This window comes from Montipora foliosa, chromosome 12, assembly GCF_036669935.1.
Source record: "Montipora foliosa isolate CH-2021 chromosome 12, ASM3666993v2, whole genome shotgun sequence".
In the NCBI taxonomy this organism is placed as follows: Eukaryota; Metazoa; Cnidaria; class Anthozoa; order Scleractinia; family Acroporidae; genus Montipora; species Montipora foliosa.
In genome coordinates, this window is record NC_090880.1 from 16,446,600 (window position 1) to 16,465,762 (window position 19,163).

Sequence of the window (19,163 nt, forward strand, 5' to 3'; positions counted from 1 at the left end):
TCGACAGTCATTTGAAGATTGCTCCGTAATAGAGCGTAGTAATAAAGACCACGGAAATTTGTATATTGAGAAACGCTCTTGTAATCGACTGAGCTAAACAGTTGGACTATATATGCAAGTACACTTTCTGATATTTAGCTTGTAGAGCTTTGGTCTTTTCCAATTGAAAGACACAACTAGACCCAAAAAGCAAAAGGAAAAAATCGCAAAATCTTTTACTTGATTTTCACATCTTTCCAAAATGAACGAAGGATTTTTGTGGTAGTGCACTGCACATTATATGTCACAGGGTTCTTAGAGTGTACGAGTGAGTCCGTGATGACAATAAGCCCGCAGTGCGTGCCTAACTCACGAACATAAACAGGTCTGTTTGGAAGCGTGCTTGAGTTTTAACAAAATGAACCCCCAAAATCGGCAATGATTTGTGACGCTAATGAATAATAAAAGAGCTGCTATTTCCGAAACGATGGAAGTACCTGGTGATAAATAACCTCGACTAGGATAGTACATTTTTGACTTTGCAGAAACAATGGTCAACGTCAAGAGGTAGGCGATTGTAATCTTTCTGTTGAATTTGCTCATTTCTTGTCAACCTCTAAAGCAGTTAAAAGAAAAAACGAACTAACTAAATAAAACAAAAGCCAGCTGTCTTGCCATCAATTTGACACAGAGGTATCCTTTGTTTCACGAGTAAACATGCAAGGTAACTTGATCAGAGCGCTCGCCCAATGCAATGTCACTTTCGATTTTGCGCTTTACTTGTGCAGCCAAAAGTTTAATAAGTCTCCCAAAATTTTTTTTGCTGATGATAACTTTTTATATTCTCGGTTCAAAATTTAAGTTGTTTTCATGTTGCAAATTTTGTTGCTGATGGCAGAATATTTTATTCTTGATCGACACTTATGAAAACACCCTTCTGTTCTTCCCGAAACCTGTGTATCAATATTTATTTACTTTTCCATCAATACTTGTTTTGCATAAAGCACGCCAACAAAATCTGTATCTTGCTTAGTTCGCATTTTTGAGTGTTAAAATAGAATTGTCGTTCCTATGTTTCTGACGGCAAGTCGTATATTTTGAGGTCTTCCATCCAAATTCTGATCCCGCCGGACACGGCTTCACCTCAGCGAACTTTTCTCTCAGAAACCTGTTAGAAGCTCAGGGTGCACGCTTAAACTTGTCGTAAAAAAGAAGTTTTAACGGAACTTCAAAATGATCAACATGTCAGCTTCGAAACCAATGTTCCTCGATTCCCTTTTCTTTTCTTCAATCTGCCTGGGTTTAGTATTTTACTAGTAACCACATGTCTTCTCAGGGGCCTATTTACCTACGACATCTACCATTGCACTATAATGCAGGCCTTCTGATATTACGCGATGGTGCGATTTCGCACAATCGACCTCAAATCGCATCCGATCGCACAATTCACGAAAAATCGCACAATTCACAAAAGGACGCACAAAATTCATAAACTGAAACATAAATCAAGACGTTTCTTAGAAATTCTTGCATAAATACGCCATTTTAAAGATGATTTATCTTGGAAAAAAGCTAAAACACCTTTGTCACCTTCGATTTCGTAAACATCCGAAATTCAAGGCCTTAGTTTTCATGTCGGGGACCTGGTACGAGTGTCCTTCTATTGGTGCAACACAAACACCCCCTTTTATACACACCACTGAAATGACACACTTGCCTTCTCTTATAGAAGAGATTTATGAAAAATAAGTGAAGTTGTAAGTTTTTCGGCAAAATGTAGTTTCTTTCGTTGAAAACTGATAAAAACTTACTCATGGATAAGTTTGTTGTGAAAACGCTCGCTTTTTCTTCGACGAAGAAACATTCCGCCCAATCTGACAGCTCACAATCGAGCAAGAAAGTACCTCACAGGTACGCTCCACGTGGACGATGGACTGATGTTTTTCTCGTCGTGCAATATTAGGGCCTTTTATACGAGAGAAAATAAGCCGCGGCTTACTCTGGCCACGGTGTACAAAATACGCAAAATGAACTATTTATACGAATATATATTCCCAGGTCAATATAAGCCGCGGCTTGAAAAAGACGTGAACGTAGATTTTGTACCATTTATCAGAGATGCCAACCTATGGAGATCTAAAATCTGGAGATTTTTTTCCATCTGGTCTCTCCACCCCTCCCCCCCCCCCCCCGATCAACCTACCCACTCCCCCTCCCATCCTCTCCCCCCTCCCTAAACGCACCCACCCATCCCCCCAGCAGCTCCTTCAGAATACAAGAATATTCTGCCACCATTGTGAATTTGCGGGAAAACAGGGTACTTATGTGAAGAATTTTTATTGGTGAATCCGAGATCCAATCAAACAATCGGTTATATGGCTATTATAGCTAAAGGAAGTAATTTTGTTTAGTTCTATTAACGTGTGTTTGAAACTCAGAGATGAAGAAATGCATTAAGAAACAATGAAACGAGTTTAAAAAAATCGATCTTTTTTAAACTTGGGGATGCAATTTGAGTCTAGAATGGAGAAACGTCTGTGAAAGGTTCAGAGTCGTTTTTATCTGGGAGATTTAATGACTCGTACGGGAGACCGGGAGATTCGTTCCGTATCCGGGAGACTCCCGGATAATCCGGGAGAGTTGGCATGTATGATTTATGCGGGGTGAACATTCGAGTCTTCTGTAAGCCGCGGCCAGAGAAAGCCGCGGCTTATTTTCTCTCGTATAAATGGGGATATGGCCCTATTGTGATTGACGATCTTGGGAAGTTCGTGGTTGACAAGCACCTTGATCATTCATTTGGCATGTTAGCTGTGTCCTTTCAACTTTTCAACTTTTATTTATTCCGACTAATGTCGATCGTGATACATAATTACTGTTCCTTTGTGTTCAAAATGTCTTTATGCACTAGTCATTTGTTTCCCCCGACCATTACTAGGGCAATTACACGAGATTACGCCACAATTACGCCTTTAGGGGTAGGGAAATTACAAGATTTTCGTTCCTCTGCCCTACCCCTCTGGGGACATACAGGGGGAAATATCGGGGAATTCTTACCTAGGAGGACTGGGACTGAAAAGAAACGAAGGGCAATGGTAATAAGTATTTTCACACATGCAAAATCAATATGGCGTCGTTCCTTATGTAGTTCATGTGGCACACACAAATGGCAAGAACTGTATATTGTGGTAATCTCCCTAACATTTCCTTGATGACTCAGAATCTTTTAGGAACAGAGGGGTGGGGGAATTATGTGTGTTTGTCTGCTCTAGTCCCCAGTGGAAATACACTTATTTTACAACCATTCAAATGTAATTTCCCTACCCATCCCTGGGGGTCAAGGGGTGGGGGAAACAAATGACTGGTGCATTAGGGCAGCAAAAAAGTGTTTTTCTTAACCTGAAACCGTATAAAACAAGCTTAAAATTGCTGAGAAAAAAATTGCATAATTTACATTATTTATCGCATAATTGGCCTTTCTAATCGCACAATCTGCCCTGAAAAAATCGCCTAATTTGCATTTTTTAATCGCACCCTATCAGAAGGCCTAATAATGATATACGGTAACAAAACAATATCGTGTACTATTAGAGCTACATATTACGCAAATATAACTTGAATCTCCTGGAAGACAAACCGCAGCTCAGATGACAATTACAAATCTCTGCGTTACTTCACTACCACACGTACGCAATGCGTGCCTGTTATATAAAGTTTCTACTACTTTTGTCTTTGTGACGTTCTACCATGCACAATCTGCACATTTTCGACGTTAGTTGTAAAATGACAGCGAGAAATAACTTTCTGTGGGTGAAAAGTTTTACTTGAACTCGCTTTGAAAACAAGGCTCAATGTACAGGAAAACTACAAATAACATAGTTTTATCTCTGAAATTCTTAGTGATCCACGACCCTTTCGTGTTTGGCGCTATATTCTCCAGCTAAACCATCAACTAAGGTAACATTAGGTCTTTAATCTCAACAAAGAGTGTGAATTATTGAACCCGAGTAAATACAAGCCACCACCTGGGTTTATAGATATTCATGAGTAGCCACAATAATTATCAAAGTATCGAAACAATAACCACCATGAATATCTCATCCCTTATTGCCTTGTAAGAATTGACCTCGCTCTATGATGATTCTGAGTTCTTCTCCAAATAATAAATCACTATCTGACTCAACTAAGGTGACTGTGATGAATAAGAACATGCATTCAAAGATGACACCAAAACCAAGGTCAAATGGATCGAACGGTGGTATGGATACGATCTCAGCCATCCTCATAGCCAAAATATGGTAATGGCGAACTATAAAGCACAGCAATTGAAGAGCACAACTTTACTCTCTCGTGACGGGAAAGTCATTCCCACTCCCCTTGCACATCACACTATAGATACGCAATGCGTATATACAATAGTCTTATTTTTTTAGTTCTCTCAGGAGAAAAACTAGTTCAAATGAAGGATAATTACAACGCAAAAACTAGACCTCCATGATCTGCCTCTGTAATGACATCTGCATAAGATTATATTTACTAGATGGTTCCTAAAGGAGAAAAGCATGTGTGCATAACCCACAAAAGCAATACCTTAGCTGCTTACATCAGCTCATGAATCAAAATATCCTAATCAAAAACTACGAGAATTTTGTAAAACTGTTTGAAGGTCACTTAAATCCATTTTGACCATTTTTATTGGCATGCAGTTCCACAAATGCACATACATGTGCTCAAAGGAAAGTGTGACGCATGCATAAGTGCCGATCTTGAAACCCCTTCATTTTTCCTGATTGTGCCATTTCACTCAGTCATATCTCTGCTTCACGACCTAAAATTGGTTTCATTTTCTATGTCAACTTCAAATGATTTGAAATTTATTTTTTTTTTAATTAAAAAAATTCTGTGGGTGAAAAAATAGGTTACAGGCATATTTAAAAAAAAATTTGATTTTTCTTTAAAACTGGCCTACGAGATTTTTTTTATTTTATTTTAAAGTGCGACTATGCCCAAAAAAACAATTTTATTTTTCTTTGGATTTCAAAATTATATTAACTAAGCAGCAACTGATTGCAGTTTTAAGACTTGATTTCTTGAGAGAGCGGGATCGAGGAGAAAATGACGTCAAAGACTCACTAGTTTAAGAATGCAATGCATGTGTATGAGGCTGAATTAATATGTAGCATAGGTCTTTTGGGCTTTCACACTTTGAAACTTGTGTTTTGCACATATAATTAGCTGCATTTGCATCCTGAAATTTCAAGCTAGTGAGTAAAATTATGACGTCACCTTTCCCTAGATGCAATCCTCTGATGTCCAACCGCTCAGTTTGCCAGAACATGAGTAATGGTGGACTGTGAAATCCAAAACCTACACTCAAATTAAATAGCCTTTGGATAAAAATCAAAGCTTAAAATTATTCTGGTAATTTTTTGATCATAGTGGCACTTTACAGTGAGGACACGTGAACCGTGAACATTTGATATTTGTTTGTATACATTTTTTAGTGACCATAGAATGCGTGCTCGTCCTCTTGACAAGAGTATTTAGTGTTTTTACATTTTAAAAATGCTACCGGCAACACTATGCAATATAAGAAGAGCTTTTATTGCATAGTCGTCAAAAAAATGTACAAAAAATATGTCAAGTGTTCACGGTTCGAGTGTCCTTATTGTAAGTATCTTAGAGATTATTTCTAACATTATCAGGTAACGCTGTATGGGAAGATTTTAAAGTCCCGTTTTTTCATAAAAAGCCAATTTGTGCTGATTTGAAGGCTCAAACAAATGCCTTAAACCGTTGCCATGGTAAAGGTATTTTAGAAGAAAATGCAATGTGAAAAATCTATGATGGCTAATTAATGCTCTGGACAAATATTGTCTCAATATGATTACCCTAACTATATCTAAGAGCACAATATATTTATTTGTGTGAAAAAAAGGCAAACTATTTCGAGTCTACTGAATCCATAGTTAATAAGAACGATATCGTTCACGTCACCTTTTGTCATTAAAGTGCCAACCACAGCCTCATTGGCTGTCCAAACAAAAGCTCCTTCGTTCTTTTGGTTGGCAAATTTCAATAACAAAAGCAATGTTTGTAAACAGATATCTTCAACTATTCTTAATCTAGTCTCCCCGGGAAACTTTTCGCGAGACTGTCGATATCAGTGTTCTCATGAAATGCAATTCTTACGTTTCTGTGAGGAAAATCAATCCACCGACAAATTTAGTTCTACATTGCCTTTCAACGTAGAGTTTGTCCACTCGTCTACTTCCACTGTCAAAGGAGACAGTCTAGCTCGATAGTTCCTGTTAAAAATGGCCGACAGAATGCTGTAATAAGTACTGTGGTCTTTCTTCATAACGTCCGACTAAGAGAAGAAACACCACATCACTATTTTCAATGTTATAGTCCTTTTACTAGCGTTTCTATCACAGTACAAAACGCTTGTAAACACATCCGACATAGTAGAATTCTGTTTTGAAAAGTTACGTCAAATTCTCCCAACACCCCTTTCGGGCTGCCTAAGATGCTCAAGTTGATACTTTTCAGCCGTGAAGGAGAAAATTCGTGATTTTTCCAGAAGCTACTAAAACAACACTATTTTTGTCTTGTCACCTTTTGTCACGATAAATCTTTTTCTCGTCATTATTTTAAAGCACTGACAAAATGGTCTAATTTTAGTAACCATCGATTGTTCTAGAAAGAAATGGTTGGCTATAAAATTTCGTTCCTCAACAATGTTCTACATTTCGCACAAACCACTCTGAAGAAGACTTGACGAGACAAGAAGTTACAAGAAACAAAGTTCAAAAACACATGGCTCTCGTTTTCAGATTTCCAACTAGGTAAGTCGTTTAAATTCTTGAGATCTTTTTGCTTTGCTTTTGTCTCGCCGGACAAGTTTGGCTCAAACTTCTCGCAACTTTGTCATAGATTTAAGCTTACACCTCGTAGATTTCACGAGAAATCACTACCATTTTCATTTCTCTTAACGTTATAATTTCCTTGATCCACTTCAACTGATTATCTTTGACGCAACTAACCTAACACAATTAGTTACACTATTTATATTAGCAAGCATCCCACCTTCATTGCCAATAAATTTCTTTTCAAGCAGACGAAAGCTTTTTATTTTATGATCAAATTGCTCCTTAAAATGTTTGAACGACCACCTTTTACTCATTTAACAAATGATTTGTTTTCGTCCACGACAGTTCCTACACTCTGGGTATACCGAGATTTCGCTTTTCCGATGACTTGTGGAGAGAGATCGCCTTGGCATATGAACAGGAAGATCGCGGCAGTTTCCGTGATCAAACACAGTCCGCCCAAGGTGCAATCAAGATCGCCACAGTCCCTCTAAACCAGTACAAACCTGAAGATATCTCTTTGGATGTCGACAATGAAAAGATTACGCTACATGGCCAGCATCGATCAGAAGACGAAAATGGATTCGAAAACAGTGAGTTCAAGAAAGTGTTCAAAATCCCAGAAGGGGTTGATCCGACCTCAGTGAAGTCAAAGGCGAGTCACGATGGAAGAGCTTTGGTACTCGAAGGAATCAAGCGGGTGAAAGACAGCAAGAAAGAGGAAGACAGGAAATTTTCAGTCAAGTTAAATCTCAGTGGATTTGAGCCGGGAGAAATCAAAGTCCAACTTCGAGGACAAGAGCTGACGGTCACTGGGAAACAGCGATCAGAGGAGAGCGGTTTGCAATGGTCACGTGATTACCATCGTCAGATTCTTCTTCCTGATGACGCAGATCTCGGTTCAGTGACGTCAAGCTTGTCCACAGAGGGCATACTGACCATAGAAGCGCCTCGTGATCCAGCTCTTTTGCCAAATGAAAGAACTGTGGATGTCACCATGGAAGAAGGCGAAACTCAAAGTGAAGAACAAAAAATACAGACTAGCGATGAAGCAGGAGGAGAACAGGACCAGTAAAGTAGAACAGTCGATAAGACAACTACTAGTTTCAGAATTTATTTGCATTTTAGGAGAGGTTATTTTTTGCAAGTTTATCTCATTTGCATAAGCGCTAAGGAGCCTAATCGATGAGCCAGCACTGAATAATTATTGAGTAAGACATACCGGACAATAATTTCTTTATTTTCTTTAATTTCGTTTTGACAATGAGTTCCTGCCTGAGATATTAGATGAACATATTTCCAGATTAAGTTAGCGAATTGTAAGTTACATGATTTCTTTACCCCTTCGGTTTATGCAATAAAATCTGTCGCTCTAGTTAAGCGTTAGTGACAAAAGTACAGAAGAGTCTTTTTCTTTGTTTGTTTTTCGCGGCATCCTGATCTCCTTGCAAGAACCATGGAAGCAGTGTTTTTGCTTAGAATAATGCAAAACTTTGTCATTTTTTAGACTCCAGTGTTGTTAAGTTAAAAGATGAATGTTGTTTTACAATAAACTTGATTGACAGCAAAGCTCAAAGTATTAATCCTTGTGGTGTAACATAAAGTAAAAGTGCTTCCATTTTAGTTGGAGACGATGAGTTCAAGATTCCATGGCACAACAGAGGAGTTCGTGTCTAATCATTCTGGAGTAAAGAGACACCAAATAATTTCTCCTTGATAGGAAATGCAAATGTAAGGAGATCGTCTCGTTTATTGATCAGTTAGCACAAAATGACACAAAATAAAGCCTTTTTCAGGGTGATAGCGATAAAAATAGAGATGCCGTCGAATCACCACTCTTTTCTTTAAAAACTCTTAATAACTAAAATACTTTATCATATCAACAAACGCGACAAAACTGCGTCATAGACAAAAGATACGATGACGAGGGACAGAATAAAAACCATTTAAAAGATGCCACACCAATACCAATCACTAATGTCGACAGTCATTTGAAGATTGCTCCGTAATAAAGCGTAGTAATAAAGACCACGGAAATTTGTATATTGAGAAACGCTCTTGTAATCGACTGAGCTAAACAGTTGGACTATATATATGCAAGTAGACTTTCTGATATTTAGCTTGTAGAGCTTTGGTCTTTTCCAATTGAAAGACACAACTAAACCCAAAAAGCAAAAAGAAAAATCGCAAAATCTTTTACTTGATTTTCACATCTTTCCAAAATGAACGAAGGATTTTTGTGGTAGTGCACTGCACATTACATGTCACAGGGTTCTTAGAGTGTACGAGTGAGTCCATGATGACAATAAGCCCGCAGTGCGTGCCTAACTGACGAACATAAACAGGTGTGTTTGGAAGCGTGCTTGAGTTTTAACAAAATGAACCCCCAAAATCGGCAATGATTTGTGACGCTGATGAATAAAAAAAAAGAGCTGCTATTTCCGAAACAATGGAATTACCTAGTGATAAATAACCTCGACTAGGATAGTACATTTTTGACTGACTTTGCAGAAACAATGGTCAATGTCAAGAGGTAGGCGATTGTAATCTTTGTGTTGAATTTGCTCAGTTCTTGTTAATCTTTAAAGCAGTTGAAAGAAAAAACAAACTAACTAAATAAAACAAAAACCAGCTGTCTTGCCATCAATTTGACACAGAGGTATCCTTTGTTTCGCGAGTAAACATGCACGGTAACTTGATCATGGCGCTCGCCCAATGCAATGTCACTTTCGATTTTGCGCTTTACTTGTGCAGCCAAAAGTACAATAAAAAGAATTGAACGTAAGAAAAGTCTCCCAAAATTTTTTTTGCTGATGGTAACTTTTTGTTTTCTCGGTTCAAAATTTAAGTTGTTTTCATGTTGCAAATTTTGTCGCTGAGGGCAGAATATTTTATTCTTGATTGACACTTATTGAAAACTCCCTTCTGTTCTTCCTGAAAACTGTGTATCAATATTTCTTTACTTTTCCATCAATACTTGTTTTGCATAAAGCACGCCAACAAAATCTGTACCTTGCTTAGTTCGCATTTTTGAGTGTTAAAATAGAATTGTCCTCCATATGTTTCTGACGGCAAGTCGTATCTTTTGAGGTCTTCAATCCAAATTCTGATCCCGCCGGACAGGGCCTCACCTCACCGAACTTTTCTCTTAGAAACCTGTCAGAAGCTCAGGGTGCACGCTTAAACTTGTCGTAAAAAAGAAGTTGTAACGGAACTTCAAAATGATCAACATGTCAGCTTCGAAACCAATGTTCCTCGATTCCCTTTTCTTTTCTTCAATCTGCCTGAGTTTAGTATTTTACTAGTAACCACATGTCTTCTCAGGGGCCTATTTACCTACGACATCTACCATGGCACTAGAATGATACACGGTACCAAAACAATATTGTGTACTATTAGAGCTACATACTACGCAAATATAACTTGAATCTCCTTGGAAGACAAACCGCAGCTCAGTTGACAATTATAAATCTTTGTGTTACTTTACTACCACACGTACGCAATGCGTGCCTATTATTTAAAGTTTCTACGACCGTTTGTCACCGCGACATCATATTCTACCATGCACAATCTGCACAGTTTCGACGTTAGTTGTAAAAATGACTGCAAGAAATAACTTAATGTGAGTGAAAAGTTTTACTTGAACTCGCTTTGAAAACGAGGCTCAATGTACAGGAAAACTACAAATAACACACTTTTATCTCTGAAATTCTTAGTGATCTACGACCCTTTCGAGTTTGGCACTATATTCTCCAGCTAAACCATCAACTAAGGTAACATTAGGTCTTTAATCTCAACAAAGAGTGTGAATTATTGAACCCGAGTAAATACAAGCCACCACCTGGGTTTATAGATATTCATGAGTAGCCACAATAATTATCAAAGTATCGAAACAATAACCACCATGAATATCACATCCCTTATTGGCTTGTAAGAATTGACCTCGCTCTATGATGATTCTGAGTTCTTCTCCAAATAATAAATCACTATCTGACTCAACTAAGGTGACTGTGATGAATAAGAACATGCATTCAAAGATGACACTAAAGCCAAGGTCAAATGGATCGAACGGTGGTATGGATACGATCTCAGCCATCCTCATAGCCAAAATATGGTAATGGAGAACTATAAAGCACAGCAATTGAAGAACACAACTTTACTCTCTCGTGACGGGAAAGTCCTTCCCACTCCCCTTGCACATCACAATATAGATACGCAATGCGTATATACAATAGTCTTACTTTTTTAGTTCACTGGGGAGAGAAACTAGTTCAAATGAAGGATAATCACAACGCAAAAACTAGACCCCATGATCTGCCTCTGTAATGACATCTGCATAAGATTATATTTACTAGAAGGTTCCTAAAGGAGAAATTCAGATCGTCAAATTCATCATAAGCCTCAGACCCTACCTAATATCACATGTTCAACACATTATAATCCCAAGTTCAAGTTATGTTTATTAAAATCTCAGACCAATATACATGGTCCTAAGGCCACACTCATTCATTGAAACACCTAATGTGGCAAATATGACGGCCAGCCCAGATTGCTCCACTTAAAAGGAAGGAAACAAATCGACTCTAATAGATTCAAATGAGATAAGATCAGGTTTTGGTATCTGTGCAGAAAAGAAATGCCAGAAGCTCCAGCAAGCATCTGTTTGGAGCAGAGTAGATCATCAACAAATATTTCAACGCATGTGTAATGCCGAATCTAAGGGAGCTTTCCTTTTGTTAGAACTGGCCGACCAGACCCATCAGTTTCCAAAGGAAATGCAACAATTTAAAGGAACACTTGCATGATAATCGCTCATATTCTTCTCAACGCCTTGCAGAGTTAGTCCTTCCAAATCAGCAGTCTGGCCAGTCAGTTGTGTTACGTAGAATTAGCACGCTAAGTCAATTTACATGACACATTGATAAATCCTCACCATTACTGTGTGACATTAAGATAGTATAGAACATTTAAAGGGCCACATAATTTTTGAGTGGATGCAGAGCTTAATTAAGAAGAATGGGGAATTTCGGTTTGGTCTATATTTAAAAAGCTCCCTTAGCTACTAAAGGTCAAACATGAAAAGGACCCAAGGTTGGATTCTTCTTAATGTTTCTTTTCTTAGTATTTCCTCTTTCTGATGAGATGTGGCCCAGCTGGGTTCCCTGTGATTGTTCCTCTTTTGTTTCTAGCAGACAGGTCTTGGGATCTTGACTGATGTTAAGCAAAATGCTACCACATTAAAACATGCAGGACAAAGTTCTCAGCTTTTGAAATTAGTCTACTGTGTAAAGAGGATGCTCCACATCCTTAACCAAAACCACATTCTTTCCAGTCTTGATGACATTACAATTTTCAAAAATTTCAAAAGCTCACTTGGTTAAAATAAGATGATATAAAATAATAGCCACAAACAAAATACTGTAGCTGCTTACATCTGCTCATGAATCAAAATGTCCTAATCATAAAAACTATGAAACTTTTGTACAAACTGTTTAAACATCACATTAAACATTTGTTGGCTTGTAGTTCCACAAGCATACAGGCTCGACTGAGAGGGTGAAATATGCATAATTGCTGATCTTAAAAGCCCCTGATATTTCCTGATTGTGCCATTTCACTCGTTTACATCTCTGCTTCAGGACTTAAAATTGGTTAAAATTGGCTTAATCACTGAAACGAGGGCTTAGGCATAATCGAAAAATTATTGCTGTATTGACGGTGAGTCTCATTGACTCATTGACTCATGACTCATGACTAATTGACTCATTTGACTCATAAAACATCCGTTCTCGTCAACTTAAATTAATTTGAAATTTTTTTCCAGGAGTTTCAATAAAAAATGAAGCAGCGAGCAGCTTTGAATAGAGTAACCGACTGTATCAACAAGGAGCCATCATTCCTTTTTTTCTAGGGGAGGGGGATGGTGTCTAGGGTGTGCATACACAGAAATTTTTGAAATCTCAAGGCCCTAAAATGCGATTTTCAGCATTCTGGGAACTAAATTGAGGATGAAAGAGCATGCTTCTTTTCATTCAAGAAAATTTTGCTTTCAGTCAACTTTTAAATTATCAGTCACAAATACTTCCTGCAAGCAATGCACAAATGATTAAAACAAAATTACATACTTTTGCATGTTAAGAAATTCTGCGTAAACCTATCAAGAAACTTGGGGAAAATTACCTTAAACTTGTATAGCATTCACATGACTAACGCACAATGTAAAACCAGTGGGCCTTTATGAAAACAAAGTCATCATTACCTTTTCATTCAGATTTTATATCTCTTTTGTTTACAATGCTATTCAAACCAGTTGCTTCTTCTTTCTAGAAAAAGTTAGCCGACTTCTATGAGCAAAGAAGCCCACACGTTTTATGGGCCGTCGGTCCTTATACAAACCCCTGTATTTCTTTAAAAGTTAAAAAATTCTGTAAGTGAAAAAATAAGTTAGAAACATATTTTTAAAAAAATGATTTTTTCAAAATTAAGTTACAAACATATTTTTAAAAAAATGATTTTTTCTGTAAAATTAAAACCTGACCTAGAAATGTTTTCTTATTTTTAAGTATTTTAGAGGTTATTTCTAACATCATCAGATGGGAAGATTTCACCATCCCCTTTTTCAACAAGGCAATTTATGCTGATTTCAAGGCTCAAAGAAATGCCTTACATCATTGCCATGGTAAAGGTATTTTGGAAGTAAATGTGATGTGAGAATTCTATGATGGCTAATTAATGCTCTAACCAAATTTCGTCACGATAAGATTACCCTAACTATATCTAAGAGCACAATATATTTATTTGTGTGAAAAGAAAGAAAAACTATTTCGAGTCTACATAATCCATAGTTAATAGGAAAGATATCGTTAAAGTCACCTATTGTCATTAATGTGCCAACCACAGCCTCATTCGCTGTCAAAACAAAAGCTCCGATCCTTTTGTTCTTATGGCTGGCAAATCAGCTGGCAAATTTCAATAGCAAAAGCAATGTTTGTAAACAGATCTCTTCAACGCGAGAATGTCGATATCAGTGCTCTCATGAAATGCAACTCTTACGTTTCTGTGAGCAAAATCAATCCACCGAACCAATTTAGTTCTACTTTGCCTTTCAACGCAGAGTTTGCCCACTCATCTACTTCCACTGTCAAAGGAGACAGTCCAGCTCGATAGTTGCTGTTGAAAATGGCCGACAGAATGTTGTAATAAGTACTGTGGTATTTTCTTCATAACGTCCGACGAAGAGAGGAAACACCATATCACTGTTTTCAAAGTTATATTCCTTTTATTTTTGCATAAGCGCTAAGGAGCCTAATCGATGAGCCAGCACTGAATAATTATTGAGTAAGACATACCGGACAATAATTTCTTTATTTTCTTTAATTTCGTTTTGACAATGAGTTCCTGCCTGAGATATTAGATGAACATATTTCCAGATTAAGTTAGCGAATTGTAAGTTACATGATTTCTTTACCCCTTCGGTTTATGCAATAAAATCTGTCGCTCTAGTTAAGCGTTAGTGACAAAAGTACAGAAGAGTCTTTTTCTTTGTTTGTTTTTCGCGGCATCCTGATCTCCTTGCAAGAACCATGGAAGCAGTGTTTTTGCTTAGAATAATGCAAAACTTTGTCATTTTTTAGACTCCAGTGTTGTTAAGTTAAAAGATGAATGTTGTTTTACAATAAACTTGATTGACAGCAAAGCTCAAAGTATTAATCCTTGTGGTGTAACATAAAGTAAAAGTGCTTCCATTTTAGTTGGAGACGATGAGTTCAAGATTCCATGGCACAACAGAGGAGTTCGTGTCTAATCATTCTGGAGTAAAGAGACACCAAATAATTTCTCCTTGATAGGAAATGCAAATGTAAAGGAGATCGTCTCGTTTATTGATCAGTTAGCACAAAATGACACAAAATAAAGCCTTTTTCAGGGTGATAGCGATAAAAATAGAGATGCCGTCGAATCACCACTCTTTTCTTTAAAAACTCTTAATAACTAAAATACTTTATCATATCAACAAACGCGACAAAACTGCGTCATAGACAAAAGATACGATGACGAGGGACAGAATAAAAACCATTTAAAAGATGCCACACCAATACCAATCACTAATGTCGACAGTCATTTGAAGATTGCTCCGTAATAAAGCGTAGTAATAAAGACCACGGAAATTTGTATATTGAGAAACGCTCTTGTAATCGACTGAGCTAAACAGTTGGACTATATATATGCAAGTAGACGTTCTGATATTTAGCTTGTAGAGCTTTGGTCTTTTCCAATTGAAAGACACAACTAAACCCAAAAAGCAAAAAGAAAAATCGCAAGATCTTTTACTTGATTTTCACATCTTTCCAAAATGAACGAAGGATTTTTGTGGTAGTGCACTGCACATTACATGTCACAGGGTTCTTAGAGTGTACGAGTGAGTCCATGATGACAATAAGCCCGCAGTGCGTGCCTAACTGACGAACATAAACAGGTGTGTTTGGAAGCGTGCTTGAGTTTTAACAAAATGAACCCCCAAAATCGGCAATGATTTGTGACGCTGATGAATAAAAAAAAAGAGCTGCTATTTCCGAAACAATGGAATTACCTAGTGATAAATAACCTCGACTAGGATAGTACATTTTTGACTGACTTTGCAGAAACAATGGTCAATGTCAAGAGGTAGGCGATTGTAATCTTTGTGTTGAATTTGCTCAGTTCTTGTTAATCTTTAAAGCAGTTGAAAGAAAAAACAAACTAACTAAATAAAACAAAAACCAGCTGTCTTGCCATCAATTTGACACAGAGGTATCCTTTGTTTCGCGAGTAAACATGCACGGTAACTTGATCATGGCGCTCGCCCAATGCAATGTCACTTTCGATTTTGCGCTTTACTTGTGCAGCCAAAAGTACAATAAAAAGAATTGAACGTAAGAAAAGTCTCCCTAAATTTTTTTTGCTGATGGTAACTTTTTGTTTTCTCGGTTCAAAATTTAAGTTGTTTTCATGTTGCAAATTTTGTCGCTGAGGGCAGAATATTTTATTCTTGATTGACACTTATTGAAAACTCCCTTCTGTTCTTCCTGAAAACTGTGTATCAATATTTCTTTACTTTTCCATCAATACTTGTTTTGCATAAAGCACGCCAACAAAATCTGTACCTTGCTTAGTTCGCATTTTTGAGTGTTAAAATAGAATTGTCCTCCATATGTTTCTGACGGCAAGTCGTATCTTTTGAGGTCTTCCATCCAAATTCTGATCCCGCCGGACAGGGCCTCACCTCACCGAACTTTTCTCTTAGAAACCTGTCAGAAGCTCAGGGTGCACGCTTAAACTTGTCGTAAAAAAGAAGTTGTAACGGAACTTCAAAATGATCAACATGTCAGCTTCGAAACCAATGTTCCTCGATTCCCTTTTCTTTTCTTCAATCTGCCTGAGTTTAGTATTTTACTAGTAACCACATGTCTTCTCAGGGGCCTATTTACCTACGACATCTACCATGGCACTAGAATGATACACGGTACCAAAACAATATTGTGTACTATTAGAGCTACATACTACGCAAATATAACTTGAATCTCCTTGGAAGACAAACCGCAGCTCAGTTGACAATTATAAATCTTTGTGTTACTTTACTACCACACGTACGCAATGCGTGCCTATTATTTAAAGTTTCTACGACCGTTTGTCACCGCGACATCATATTCTACCATGCACAATCTGCACAGTTTCGACGTTAGTTGTAAAAATGACTGCAAGAAATAACTTAATGTGAGTGAAAAGTTTTACTTGAACTCGCTTTGAAAACGAGGCTCAATGTACAGGAAAACTACAAATAACACACTTTTATCTCTGAAATTCTTAGTGATCTACGACCCTTTCGAGTTTGGCACTATATTCTCCAGCTAAACCATCAACTAAGGTAACATTAGGTCTTTAATCTCAACAAAGAGTGTGAATTATTGAACCCGAGTAAATACAAGCCACCACCTGGGTTTATAGATATTCATGAGTAGCCACAATAATTATCAAAGTATCGAAACAATAACCACCATGAATATCACATCCCTTATTGGCTTGTAAGAATTGACCTCGCTCTATGATGATTCTGAGTTCTTCTCCAAATAATAAATCACTATCTGACTCAACTAAGGTGACTGTGATGAATAAGAACATGCATTCAAAGATGACACTAAAGCCAAGGTCAAATGGATCGAACGGTGGTATGGATACGATCTCAGCCATCCTCATAGCCAAAATATGGTAATGGAGAACTATAAAGCACAGCAATTGAAGAACACAACTTTACTCTCTCGTGACGGGAAAGTCCTTCCCACTCCCCTTGCACATCACAATATAGATACGCAATGCGTATATACAATAGTCTTACTTTTTTAGTTCACTGGGGAGAGAAACTAGTTCAAATGAAGGATAATCACAACGCAAAAACTAGACCCCATGATCTGCCTCTGTAATGACATCTGCATAAGATTATATTTACTAGAAGGTTCCTAAAGGAGAAATTCAGATCGTCAAATTCATCATAAGCCTCAGACCCTACCTAATATCACATGTTCAACACATTATAATCCCAAGTTCAAGTTATGTTTATTAAAATCTCAGACCAATATACATGGTCCTAAGGCCACACTCATTCATTGAAACACCTAATGTGGCAAATATGACGGCCAGCCCAGATTGCTCCACTTAAAAGGAAGGAAACAAATCGACTCTAATAGATTCAAATGAGATAAGATCAGGTTTTGGTATCTGTGCAGAAAAGAAATGCCAGAAGCTCCAGCAAGCATCTGTTTGGAGCAGAGTAGATCATCAACAAATATTTCAACGCATGTGTAATGCCGAATCTAAGGGAGCTTTCCTTTTGTTAGAACTGGCCGACCAGACCCATCAGTTTCCAAAGGAAATGCAACAATTTAAAGGAACACTTGCATGATAATCGCTCATATTCTTCTCAACGCCTTGCAGAGTTAGTCCTTCCAAATCAGCAGTCTGGCCAGTCAGTTGTGTTACGTAGAATTAGCACGCTAAGTCAATTTACATGACACATTGATAAATCCTCACCATTACTGTGTGACATTAAGATAGTATAGAACATTTAAAGGGCCACATAATTTTTGAGTGGATGCAGAGCTTAATTAAGAAGAATGGGGAATTTCGGTTTGGTCTATATTTAAAAAGCTCCCTTAGCTACTAAAGGTCAAACATGAAAAGGACCCAAGGTTGGATTCTTCTTAATGTTTCTTTTCTTAGTATTTCCTCTTTCTGATGAGATGTGGCCCAGCTGGGTTCCCTGTGATTGTTCCTCTTTTGTTTCTAGCAGACAGGTCTTGGGATCTTGACTGATGTTAAGCAAAATGCTACCACATTAAAACATGCAGGACAAAGTTCTCAGCTTTTGAAATTAGTCTACTGTGTAAAGAGGATGCTCCACATCCTTAACCAAAACCACATTCTTTCCAGTCTTGATGACATTACAATTTTCAAAAATTTCAAAAGCTCACTTGGTTAAAATAAGATGATATAAAATAATAGCCACAAACAAAATACTGTAGCTGCTTACATCTGCTCATGAATCAAAATGTCCTAATCATAAAAACTATGAAACTTTTGTACAAACTGTTTAAACATCACATTAAACATTTGTTGGCTTGTAGTTCCACAAGCATACAGGCTCGACTGAGAGGGTGAAATATGCATAATTGCTGATCTTAAAAGCCCCTGATATTTCCTGATTGTGCCATTTCACTCGTTTACATCTCTGCTTCAGGACTTAAAATTGGTTAAAATTGGCTTAATCACTGAAACGAGGGCTTAGGCATAATCGAAAAATTATTGCTGTATTGACGGTGAGTCTCATTGACTCATTGACTCATGACTCATGACTAATTGACTCATTTGACTCATAAAACATCCGTTCTCGTCAACTTAAATTAATTTGAAATTTTTTTCCAGGAGTTTCAATAAAAAATGAAGCAGCGAGCAGCTTTGAATAGAGTAACCGACTGTATCAACAAGGAGCCATCATTCCTTTTTTTCTAGGGGAGGGGGATGGTGTCTAGGGTGTGCATACACAGAAATTTTTGAAATCTCAAGGCCCTAAAATGCGATTTTCAGCATTCTGGGAACTAAATTGAGGATGAAAGAGCATGCTTCTTTTCATTCAAGAAAATTTTGCTTTCAGTCAACTTTTAAATTATCAGTCACAAATACTTCCTGCAAGCAATGCACAAATGATTAAAACAAAATTACATACTTTTGCATGTTAAGAAATTCTGCGTAAACCTATCAAGAAACTTGGGGAAAATTACCTTA

General features: G+C 37.4%; 1 protein-coding gene across 1 annotated transcript; it reads left to right on the forward strand.

Moving 5' to 3' along the window:
• Window positions 1-6,530: 6,530 nt before the first annotated feature.
• LOC137978729 (uncharacterized) lies at window positions 6,531-8,423 on the forward strand. Its single transcript, XM_068825762.1, has 2 exons — window positions 6,531-6,827; window positions 7,197-8,423. Exons 1-2 carry the CDS (start codon window positions 6,799-6,801, stop codon window positions 7,924-7,926), a joined length of 759 nt encoding a protein of 252 aa, XP_068681863.1. The 5' UTR covers window positions 6,531-6,798; the 3' UTR covers window positions 7,927-8,423.
• Window positions 8,424-19,163: the final 10,740 nt, after the last annotated feature.